Source organism: Pieris brassicae, chromosome 8, assembly GCF_905147105.1.
Source record: "Pieris brassicae chromosome 8, ilPieBrab1.1, whole genome shotgun sequence".
NCBI lineage: Eukaryota > Metazoa > Arthropoda > Insecta > Lepidoptera > Pieridae > Pieris > Pieris brassicae.
Genome location: NC_059672.1, coordinates 18326770 through 18339324, shown reverse-complemented (window position 1 = coordinate 18339324; position 12555 = coordinate 18326770). Strand labels below are relative to the sequence as shown.

The 12555-nt window shown below is 33.2% G+C and overlaps 1 protein-coding gene across 6 annotated transcripts in view; it reads left to right on the top strand.

Moving 5' to 3' along the window:
* LOC123712738 (apoptotic protease-activating factor 1) overlaps nt 1-12555 on the top strand; it is a 31098-nt gene that overhangs the window by 15420 nt on the left and 3123 nt on the right. For 5 of the 6 annotated variants that reach the window (XM_045665977.1, XM_045665981.1, XM_045665980.1 and 2 more), the window contains 9 exons: nt 1632-1749; nt 2011-2191; nt 3393-3734; nt 4278-4539; nt 5195-5347; nt 6194-6473; nt 8845-9184; nt 10029-10336; nt 11311-11448. In XM_045665977.1, coding sequence (XP_045521933.1) covers nt 1632-1749; nt 2011-2191; nt 3393-3734; nt 4278-4539; nt 5195-5347; nt 6194-6473; nt 8845-9184; nt 10029-10336; nt 11311-11448 — 2122 coding nt within the window. The remainder of the gene's footprint in view (nt 1-1631; nt 1750-2010; nt 2192-3392; nt 3735-4277; nt 4540-5194; nt 5348-6193; nt 6474-8844; nt 9185-10028; nt 10337-11310; nt 11449-12555) is intronic. The other variant, XM_045665983.1, reaches the window with a different exon arrangement.

Here is a 12555-nt window from a genome sequence, read left to right as displayed (position 1 = left end):
TAATGTATTTATTCGTGGATTAAGGTAGCTTTAACTATGTAAATCTTTACATGGAGATGTTACGTTATTGTATTATAGACTACTTTTTAAAGGCTTGGTTCGACCATTTCTCTGACATATATTTATAAATAATGTATTTATTCGTGGATTAAGGTAGCTTTAACTATGTAAATCTTTACATGGAGATGTTACGTTATTGTATTATAGACTACTTTTTAAAGGCTTGGTTCGACCATTTCTCTGACATATATTTATAAATAATGTATTTATTCGTGGATTAAGGTAGCTTTAACTATGTAAATCTTTACATGGAGATGTTACGTTATTGTATTATAGACTACTTTTTAAAGGCTTGGTTCGACCATTTCTCTGACATATATTTATAAATAATGTATTTATTCGTGGATTAAGGTCGCTTTAACTATGTAAATCTTTACATGGAGATGTTACGTTATTGTATTATATTAATATAACTGTTAATGACAAGAAGATTTCGTTCGTTAAAATATATGTTTGTTTATATGTGGGCGCGTTTACAAAGTTGGATTTTTTAGATATTTTTCACTAATCATACGTCTAATGTATTTAGTTGTTTAGATTTAATTTTTAGAGTATTTTTTTTTATGTAATAGCAGGCAAACGGGCAAGAGGCTGACCTGATGTGAAGCGATACCGCCGCCCATGGACACTCACATTTCCAGAAGGCTCGCAAGTGCGTTGCCGGCCTTTTAAAAATTGGTACGCTCTTTTCTTGAAGGCACTAAGTCGAATTGGTTCGGAAATACTTCAGTGGGCAGCTGGTTCCACATAGTGGTAATGCGCGGCAAAAACTGCCTTAGAAAACGCTCAGTTGTGGAAGGACGGACGTCGAGGTGATACGGATGGTATTTTGTATTTTGCCTTGACGTCCGATAATGAAACTCAGCTGCGGGTATTAGACCGAACAACTCTTCTGAACACTCCCCATGGTAAATGCGGTAGAAGATGCAGAGTGACCCCACATCTCTACGCAACGCCAAAGGATCGAGCCGCTCGGAGAGGGATTGGTCATCGACGATTCGAACCGCTATATATATATAGTAATACCCCGACTTACGCGATTTAATTTTCTCGTCAATTCGTTTTTTGTGTGAACGCCGCGCAGTCAAGGAAGGTCAAGGGAAACTTGACAAAAGCCCTCAGTTCGATTGAAAAAGGGTTAACAATTTTGAAAAGCATAGACTCCAATAAAGAGCGCATTTTTGTTACAAAACATGGAATAAAACAAATACTAGGATGCTACGAGGAGATATTACGGGAGAAGAAAAAAATCATTGACTCGTCAGGCGACTTTGTTATAATTTATGAAACCTTCTTCTACATAAAAATAACTACGGATTGTGTTTATACACTCAATTAATATTATCATATTATCTAGAATTAGATGCTAATTATTGTTTTATTTAGTCTCCAGTCCCAATTAAACATACTTTGTATGTCTTTATATGCAAAATTCTACCCCGACTTACGCGAATTCGACCTATCGCGTAAGTCCGGGATATTACTGTATAGATGAAATTTCATTCGTCTTAGTAGAAAAAAAATATATGGAAATGGATTACTTTTTATATTTTATTATAAAACATTTACAGGCACGAACAAAACGTAGAAGAAATAAAGCATTCAACGATAGATGCTAAGGAAATCATAACCACTGTGTGCTTTTTGGGAGATTATGTGGTCGTTGGCACTGTTACTGGAACTATTAAGGTATTCAATTTATAATTCTATTATTTCTTGGTCTATTATACATTATTTCTTGTCAAAACATTATTAATAAACTAAGGGGTTCAACCTTAATGCCTGAAGTACATAAACTAGTAGTAGAAACTGTTAATATTGTGGTTGTTCTTTGTAAATCTATGGTTTAATTAGAACAACCAAACTCAAACTTAATTTTATAAAAAAAAAAAATATTAAAAAAAATCAACGAGTTCTTTTTTTAAATTTTAATCTTTTTTTTTTCTAAAGTTCTTCCAAATATCGACGAATAAATTAAAAAAAGAACTGTTGTGCGGTGAATCGTCAATCAAATGGGTGGGTGTCAGTCCTGTCAGTCCTCCGCGCGTTGCGTCACTGGCATGTGACGGCGTATTACGTCTGTGGTACATTGATGAACTGGACTGCGAGCCGAGTGATATTATTGAGGAAGGTAGGTTTTTTATCAATTTTTTTATGGGAATTAATAGAAATATAGTTTACGATTAGTGTTTTTGCTAATTTTAAAGTTATTATTTGTTTTTTCTTTACATACATTTTTTTATTTGCACTGCAATTTTTTGATACTTTTGGTTAATAAAAAAAATAAGATTTATATACACCTAAATTTATGATTATCTTAATATAATTTAACTTGGAAGGTACAAACAAATAACGTTCGTGAAAATGTACACACAATATACATGCATAAAAAATGAGAAAAAAGGTTATTACAAATTTTACACATATACACATCAATTATTGTATATAAAATTTTAAATGAATAAATAGAAAATCCATTAAAACAAGAAACGTTACTTGCTTTTCGTTCATTGTACAAAGACATTTGATATTACGACTAATCAGCTTGTCTCTGGACAAAGGCTTCCTCCAAATGTCGCCATGTTGATCTGTCCTTAGATATTTTGTAAAAAAAATCCAAGCCTACTCTTTTTATACCCTTTAAATCGTCCTCCCAACCTCACCTGCTTTACCTTGCTTCTCTTACAATCCTCTGGATTAGGTTGGTTGTCACTTGGTTTAGTTTATGTAAGAAACTTAAGCATATGTTTGGCAGACATTTGTTAGACTTTCTTTTAAGTTTCATGGGTTTGTGCTCCTCTCATTACCTCACTTAAAGACCAAACCGTTATTCCATCCATGTATTATAAATTCCTTTTTTTATTGTGAGTATTAAGTAACATAAATATGGGTGAAACAACAAAAAAATTGTCGTTTTAATATTATTTATTTGTTTAGAAAAAATAATCCATTATTACGTTAGTATAAACTTACAGACTAGTGTTAGTATATTATTATTAAAAAGCTTAAACATAAAAACATATAACTCATGAAGAAGTGTATGCATACACCAGTTGATGTGAACCGACAAGTGTACGCACAAAATGCCTCATGATAGCCGAAGACAGGTCTGGCACAGTCTTCAAGATGCTGTTCCGATCGCCCCGTACCCGGCTCAACAGAGATCCTGTTTTAATTCTAATAATAGCCCAGAAATCATTCCTGTTCAATATCGATATTTTAGGTTTTCAGATAGCATATGCTGGAGATATTGCGATGCCAATACTATTTAGAGAAATATTATGAAACATCTCCCGAAGACCATGTATTTATGCCAAGCGTTTTTATTCCAGAATCTGAGGAACCGCTAAATAACAACTACGCGTCAAACATAACGATACACCCCAAGCTAGGGCCATACTTGTCATGCCGTTGGGCGAACACTGACGAGCTAATATTCACGCACACTTCCAAAATTATCATTATATACAAACCGAACGGAGAAGTCGCTCAAATAATAGATTATTTGTATAGAGATAGAGACATTCTGTGTTGTATTCCGTGTAACTATGACAAGCACGTGATCGTTGCCAGTGCGAACAGTACGCACAGCTTGGACGTGATCGATCTGAAGACAAAGAAGAAGTACTGTTTTGAAGAAACTGACACTGTTTTGGATATTTTGACTGTGTCAGGTATGTTTAGTTTGTTTTTTTGACAGATTATAAACTGATTATTTTTTTTTATCTTGTTTTATATTTACTTACATTACATTTGCTTTTCTCTATGTTTTAGTATGTTTATACGTTTTTAGTTGTCTTTATTAATATTAAGGTTTCATTTTTTTTTACTGTTTTCTTTAATTAGGGTTGCTAGCAGCGATAGGACTGTACCATATATTCCTTTTCTTAATTTCAAAAATAATATTGTTAATTAATTCTTGTGTGAAGTGTAATTGTACTGTGTATTCACTAGTAAGGTTAGATTTTAACAGTTCTAATTTAATTATAAAAAAATATACCAATTTTGAATGTAAAATTTAATATTTCAATTATTTTCGCAATTAATTAGGCATTTTAATTTGTAAAAGTGTAAGATAATTATCGTAAAATCCGGATCTAACTACTAAATATCAATTTGTAATTCAAACCAAAAAATATATAATATAATCTCAGTAATAATACAATGAGGGACAAAGCTATTTATTATTATGTCGTATAGTAAAAATGTATTTTCAGAAAACAACAAAATAATAACACTAAAATACAAGGAAATCTCTGAATTCGATTGTAAACTGAGTACGTACATAAAACAAACGTGCACGAACTGCAAACGTAGAACGATACTCACCACACAGAGTATCAAAGAGAACATATCATTCTTGTCTATGGCAGTCAACAAGACTGGCACTCTTTTGTTTGTGTCAACCGATGACAGTAGAGTTATCTGTGTCGACTTGAAAACCACAGCGCATATATTTGATCTGGAGAATCGGAGAGGGTATGTGTAAATTTATATATTTTATACAAAAGATGTGACTATAGTCGACGATTTATGAATTGGCTTAGGGTTATAAATCATATTTATATGTCTGTCTCGCTCGCACTTACAGGTCTTATGGAGAGGTGCATATTCAGTTAAGTTCCGTTCAGAACCATGTTAGATATAAATTATAATAATAATAATAATCTTTATTATCCTTGTTCGTATTGCGTAACGAAGCGTAACTTATGTAATAAGTATCATAACAAAAAAACTTATACATAGTAAACTCTTTGTAACTTTCCTCGATTTAACGTCGAACTTCCTAAAGCTTCGAAATCACTTGACTTTGGTGGATTAAGCTTGTCTTCCATACAATGATACATTCTACATAGCATTGTATTTTGTAACGCACTTTAGTAATAACGTACTTTTGAGTTTCTAAAATGATTAAACACTGCGAAGCTGTGCAGTCTTTTGTCGCTTTAGTACACCTGCCTGCACTATACTCGACTGTTGGCATTTTTTAGTTTTTCTTCTCCTTCCATTTAACGACTACTCTGTATAACGCCATGCACAGTCCTTTAAGTGTCGTTGTATAGAGTTTATATTGTATTTATAGAAAAACAACAATCCTCAAATCTCTAAACAGTCGTTTTTCTGATTTATATAGAAATGTAGTGACAATGGCCATGAGTGAAGTCCTGATGGATGACTTTGAACCAGGGTCGGATGTGCTTTTGACCGGAACGGGGACCATAGAGAATTCCTTGAAGGTCTGGTTCCTAGATCCCACCTATATCTCGCAGAGTACACACAAAAATGGGTGAGTTATGTCTATGGTTAGTTATAAAGTTTCGCTTACAAACTGTATTTGCTTTTTTTAATATAAAAAAAATCACGTTTGCTAAGAAGCTTAAGTGTATGAATAATGTTATATTTGGTTTAAACGGGAAATAAATTAAAATTAATTAATTTTACATTTATAATAAACTTGCTGTTAGCGATCATATTTGAGTCATTGTCTCTCTCATGAGTGACAATAAGTGACAATCGTACGCGTGTACTATACATAGCACGAAGAAGAAAACATACGAAAATTGTAATAATAAAATGTTAATAACGCTTATAAACGCAATTTTATTATTAATGAATTTTTCGAGAGCTATTCAGCAATCTTGGTCAGCAATACTATGCTTTTGACTGATAGCTATTGGTTAACGCCTACTGATCTAAGTAATTTAGTATGTAGAAGTATACTTAAAGTACTCATTGAAGGCCTTTAAAAATTTTCACCGTAATCTATCAAACGCATTTTATTACTTCATTTAATGTAAAATGTTGGCCTAGTGGCTTCAGCGTGCGAATCACGTCCCTGAGGTCGTAGGTTCGATCCCTGGCTGTGCACCGATGGATTATCTTTCTATGTGCGCATTTAACATTAGCTCGAACGGTGAAGGAAAACATCGTAAGGAAACCGGCTTGCCTTAGAACCATAAAAGTCGACGGTGTGCGTCACAGAACGCTGACCACCTACTTGCGTATTAGATTAACATATTATCATGAATACATAAATCTGCGGGCCAGACCTAAAAAAGCTTTGTTGCGCCATTGATTTATTTATTAGAATATGAATCCTGTACACCGTAATTCAACTCGTAAAACATTTCAGCAAAATTCGTCTAACAACAACATTCGATGCGAGTTTCCTTAACAGTAGTACTCCGCAAACACCCCCTGGGTGTAGTAGCACCCCACAAAGCACTCATACAACACCACAAAGACACCAATCATTTAACCCCAAGGATGTCGTCAAAAAGGTAGTTAAATCTACTATGAGCCTAGACAGACACTCGCTCAAGCCCCTTAACTTGAAAGGCATCTGTAATGGCATTGGCGATGGTGCTGCGCTTAATCTATTAGCTGTGGTTGATGATAAGAATAATATACAGGTATGTTTTTAATTTATCTTTGAAATTTCTGGACGTATTTGACGGCGGCTGGGAGTTGTGTTAGTAGGATCACTCGCTAATTTCACTTATCTAGACTAATATTATAAAGAGGAAACATTTGTGATTGTATATTGTATTCTCACAGAAACAGTTGGATCGATTTCAAAAATTATTTCATGAGCGACTGACATAAGCTATATACTTTTTTTTTTTAAATAGGGATTCCTAATTACAATATATATAGTGGTTGCCTGGAAGAGATCGCTCGTAAGCGATAAGGCCGCCAGTTGCCTTCCTTTTGATTTAATTATGTTTATTTTTATTTTGTAGTGTAACGAAGTGTAAATAAATAAAAAATAAATAAAATGCAATAATATAACGCGTGCGCTTAAGAAACTTTTGATGGTAGAATGTCCGCCAAAAAAATTTGTGTAGTTATATAGAACGTATCAATATGAAAACCTATGGATAATTGTATGTTGGCCTATCCCAAATCGCGAACTCCAAAACATGAAATTATTTTGCTACAACAAAACAAAACTACGTCAAATGTTTTGTATAGGGAAGTATTAAGACACTGTAGTCTATTAACCAGTTTTTTAGTTATATTAACTAACTAGTTTTGCCATGTATATTATTACCAGGAAACATTTTTTTTTGTTCAATAACAATAACATATGTACTATAATAAAAAATAGGGTTAATCGTAGAGGGGTGACAATTAAGGGTTGTATGTTGTTTCATAAAAAAAACATTTGGGGTGGACACTCATTATCACTTAGGGGGTTGAAAGATATATAGTAGCCGATTCTAAGACTGACTGAATATGCATAAAAAATCAGGGTATGGGAACGAACATTGTGAGACAATAATTTTATATATATAGAGATTATTATAGAAGAAAGTTTTGCATTTTTAATTTTTGTTTTTATTTTTCACAATTTTGAATAATAAACCTAAAAATTGCTGGACTGATTAAAAAATTATTTCATTACCTACTTGAAATCAAGAATTTATCAATAACTGTAGAGTAATTTAAATTTAGTAATGGCGGACATTCTACGTAAATTATTTACGAATTAAAAATGTATTAGCTATATAAACGCGATATTAAGTTAAATCTTTAATTGATTAGATTATGTATGTAAGTGTGTATGTAATAATCTGGAAGTTAGTTAAAAATATCGTAGTCAGAAGATCATTTCTTCGACGTACACGTGTTTCGTAATAATGGATGATAAAAGTACGGCCTTTAATTTTAACTTACCTTAATGATATATTAAGGTTAACTTACCTTAATGATATATTAAGGTTAACTTACCTTAATGATATATTAAGGTTAACTTACATTAATGATATATTAAGGTTAACTTACATTAATGATATATTAAGGTTAACTTACCTTAATGATATATTAAGGTTAACTTACCTTAATGATATATTAAGGTTAACTTACATTAATGATATATTAAGGTTAACATACCTTAATGATATATTAATGTTAACTTACATTAATGATATATTAAGGTTAACTTACCTTAATGATATATTAAGGTTAACTTGCATTAATGATATATTAAGGTTAACTTACCTTAATGATATATTAAGGTTAACTTACATTAATGATATATTAAGGTTAACTTACCTTAATGATATATTAAGGTTACCTTACCTTAATGACATATTAAGGTTAACTTACCTTAATGATATATTAAGGTTAACTTACCTTAATGACATATTAAGGTTAACTTACATTAATGATATATTAAGGTTAACTTACCTTAATGATATATTAAGGTTACCTTACCTTAATGACATATTAAGGTTAACTTACCTTAATGATATATTAAGGTTAACTTACATTAATGATATATTAAGGTTAACTTACCTTAATGATATATTAAGGTTACCTTACCTTAATGACATATTAAGGTTAACTTACCTTAATGATATATTAAGGTTAACTTACCTTAATGATATATTAAGGTTAAACAAAACATCCGTGATGCACTTAAATTTTTTAATAAAAATATTTTACGTAGGTTTATTTTCAAAAAACAGTGATCTTACTCTAAGTGCCGATCCGAATCAACACACGCAGTCAATAAATATTGATAGATATTGATGGATCACAAAAAGTCTAGATTTTATGTCAATATGCTGAATATTTATTTTTGCCGCGTTTACAGATCAATAAATATTGACGAGATCTCATGGATCCCGATATAAAATAAATATATTGACATTTTAGTCAGAATATTTATATTTAGCGATACATAGAAGTGATTTTTACAAATAACACAAATCTATTATTTATTGTCAGTCATAAGGCATGCCAGAAAAACATTTGACGGTAAAAATATAATTTTAGGTAATGCGTGGCAGGAAGCTCCTAACAGAAATACCCACTGATACGGAAGAATTAATCACTACAGTAAAGATCTCTCCTTGCAACCAACATGTGGTCTATGGCTTGCAATCAGGCATCGTGAGGAAGTACTTTCTCCGAAGTAAGGAAAGCCGGGATATCATGGATGTGTACAGCTCGGTCCAATACCTTAATTTCTTGAATGAAAGAGTGTTGGTGGTTGCTGGAAAGAATCGCTGTATAATGGCCTATAGGATGATGGATAGTGGCGAATGGAAGCCGGAAATGCTGCAGAGGGGGAATTGTAATTTGGGATCTCAGGAGCTGCTAAATGATCTTCAGGGTAAGGTTTAAGGGTTTTTTTAAATATATTAATATCCGTTGAGCAGTGTCCGTACTCTGTGGTCGGTATTCTAGAACGTCGATCTATCAAGTTTGATATTGAGGAAAATAGATGGGATTCTGTAAGGGACCTCGACCAGTCTAAACACTGACTTGACTTGATGGCCTCCGTGGCTAAGGTCGAGATGTTCTACATGTCTTTAGCGCAATAACTTTAGAGCGTTTCAGGGTATGACGTCATCGCGCTGATATTTGACAGCACTTAAAACGATACGAAAGATACGAATTAGAACCTACCATCTCAATAGCCATAGATAAATCTCTTAGTATTCAATACTGGCGATATTTTAACATAGTTGGCGCAATTTTTATGTCATAAATTGTAATTGTCTAATTAATTTCGTAAATGTTATTTCATGAAAAAAATATAATTTCACATCCAAATTTATAGAATATTTTTCCTAGTTTTAGAACTTGAGTTTGATTGAGTTTACGCGGTATAAAAATCTTTCGGAATCACTTACGCTATTGCATAACTCACAAGATTAATTAATTTTAAAATCGAAAGACAAAATATAAAATTTTCAGTGTTGGACTAGTTGTGTGTGTAAGTTCGAACCTGGCTGTGCACTAATCTCACCAGGCACAGAAGGTGACAGACTTGCCCATTAGAAATTATCATGGAACATATTTAGAAAGAGGCTTTGGCGATATTGGTACAAAATATAAAATTGTAATTACATCCTTGACCCGTTGTTTTCGAGTCATAACCAACATAACATATACATTAAACATGTTTTCCAATACGTTAAGTAAAAAATTCAGTAATATTATACACATTAAAGGGCTGAAGAAAAAGCACCAAGGCGACCAGATATCCAACTCAAGCAGCGAACTAAGCATGTCCTCACGTCATTTCTCAAACGGGGAGCACAAAGACAAGCTCTGTAGACCTAGCAATTTGGTAGACTGTTACTGGGTCAACTCCATTGGCCTCATCATTGTCGAGTCCAACGCAACCATTAAACTATGGGATGAGGAACTGAAACTGATCAGCGTGCTGAACGGGAGGCAGACAGATGTCTATATAAAGTGTTCGGCGCTTCAGAATAATGTCCTCGTCATCTGTGATGACCATAACATGGCGTTTCAGGTAATTTTTTTTTATGATTTTTTGCAATTGTAATATAATTTGAGATACCAATTCGTTAAAAGCTGGCAAGCTGCGAACCTTCTGGCAGTGTCAAATTGGGTTTAATTTCTGGTGAGAGAAATCCATTGTATAAGAGAAATGAAGAAGCTGTAAAAGAAAAACTATCGTAAACGGACGTAAATGCGTATCACATTGATTGACAGTTGACACACTCCAAGGCCGGCAACGTATTCGCGAGCCCTTTAGCATTGAATGTCACTAGTGGACTGCTTTGTTTTACTTTCCTTATTTAAAACGTTACATTTGTTTGCCTACCCATATATAATAATAATAATAATAATCTTTATTTCTTCTCCCACATATATTTAGAAGGTTATTATGATTAAACTAAGATGATAACATTTGGAAGTGTATGTGAGAGACTGGTCTCTGTAACAGGAGACCTGAGTGACAGATAGCCATATATATATATATATATATATATATATATGTATGTACTTTTTGTTACCGATCAATATGACTTTGCTGTGAATCCTGGTTATCCATGTCACAGGTTCTTAACTAGTTTGGAAACCAGTCTCCCAATACCTTCTCAACTGTAATCTTATTTATTGTTGTAAATGTTATAGAACAAAGGACTGAGTACAGGACCCTGTGGTAATCCTTTCCATACAGTCCGAGATGGTTTGACATCTTCAATAAATAAATTAATGTATCTTTCACTGAGCATATTGATAATAAAGTTTGAAGTTTGTTTGAGTGTTATACCCCTTTTGGGTAAAATCCTCCTCCATGTTTTTCCCTTTTTCTTTGTCTTCGCAACATCCAGTTTTCCCTGCCATGTCTATTATATTGTCTGTCCATCTTTTCTTTTGTCGTCAATACATCACTTTTCAGTAAGTCATTTTCTTGTTTCGAGTGTACATTATTCAGAAAAATATATTTATGTATTTATATTTAAAACATTATTACAGACGTTCGAGTTAAAGCGGCGTGATAATATCGTACTAAATGTGATACAAGAGAGTAAGCTGAACAATAGGATCACGTGTTGTGCTCTAACAGCTGATGGTCACGTGCTCGCTATGGGCCTAGACTCGGGGGATGTAGCGGTGAGTAAAGGCAAAAAAAAGAAATTTTCCTTTTTTTCTTCTTTTTTTTTTAATTTTTACTACTATTTCGTCTTTAGCCACATTTTTTCTGGCTTTTTTTCCTGCATTTCTACTGCTTTTTCGTTTTTAGCCAACATTTTTGAAGTAAATTTACTTTTTTTTTCTTTTTTCTTGCGCTATAGTTATGTCAAGTATCTGATAAGGTTAATATTGTTACGAGCTAGGGGATCGGATAGAAAATGCCGTAGAGTTATTCAAGGGTTTATTTCTTGAAAAATCAATGAGGAATTGATGGCACAATTTAATCGCAGAGATGCACTTATAACACATAAAAACACAGTCACTAATTACTTCACTTATGCACACTTCACACAGTACTTTATCACTTATATTCACTTTATTCGCACTTTATCGCTTCGGTGTTTCGCTCTTGTTATCGCATTCAAAACTAAGTTGACTAGTCGCGTTTCGGCTCGCTTATATATCCCTGGGAATAATTCTAAACAATATTCGAGAACTTTCTGGGCGGGCTTGCTACTGAGTAGCGATTGCACAATTCTAGAACGTCCGCACTCTTTGTCTCTTTCGCACGTTGCTCCGTCCTTGTCGTACGGCGTTCTAGAGTGCTCGTCTAGTTTCGAGAAAGTTCTGATCTTCTCTCTCTCTCTCTCTCTCTCTCTCGTATCATTTCGTCCTTGTCTCACACCTAGAATGTTCGGTCTAGAATATTCCTTCATCAAAAGGGTATAACTAAGCCTGAAAACGCCTGAAAACGGGTCTCCTGAAAACTGCACCAATCGACTACACATGTTCTGAAACTGACTGAAAAAATGTTTCAGCGTCCTGAAAACTAGGGTGACATTATGGAAATTACAATTTTCTAATATGTGATTGACCCTCTCCTGAAACGGTCAGAAATCATATTACAGCCTGCTGAAAGGTTCTCTAACTAGTGGAAAAATCTAGAAACATGGCAGTCGAGCCGTCTTCGTAACAATATTTTTATTTCTGATTTTTCTGCCCTAAAAGTTTAATATTACAATAATTTAATTTTAAAATCCCATTGGAAAGCAAATAGTAGTGTGGCGGCGAAATGTTAAAATTTAA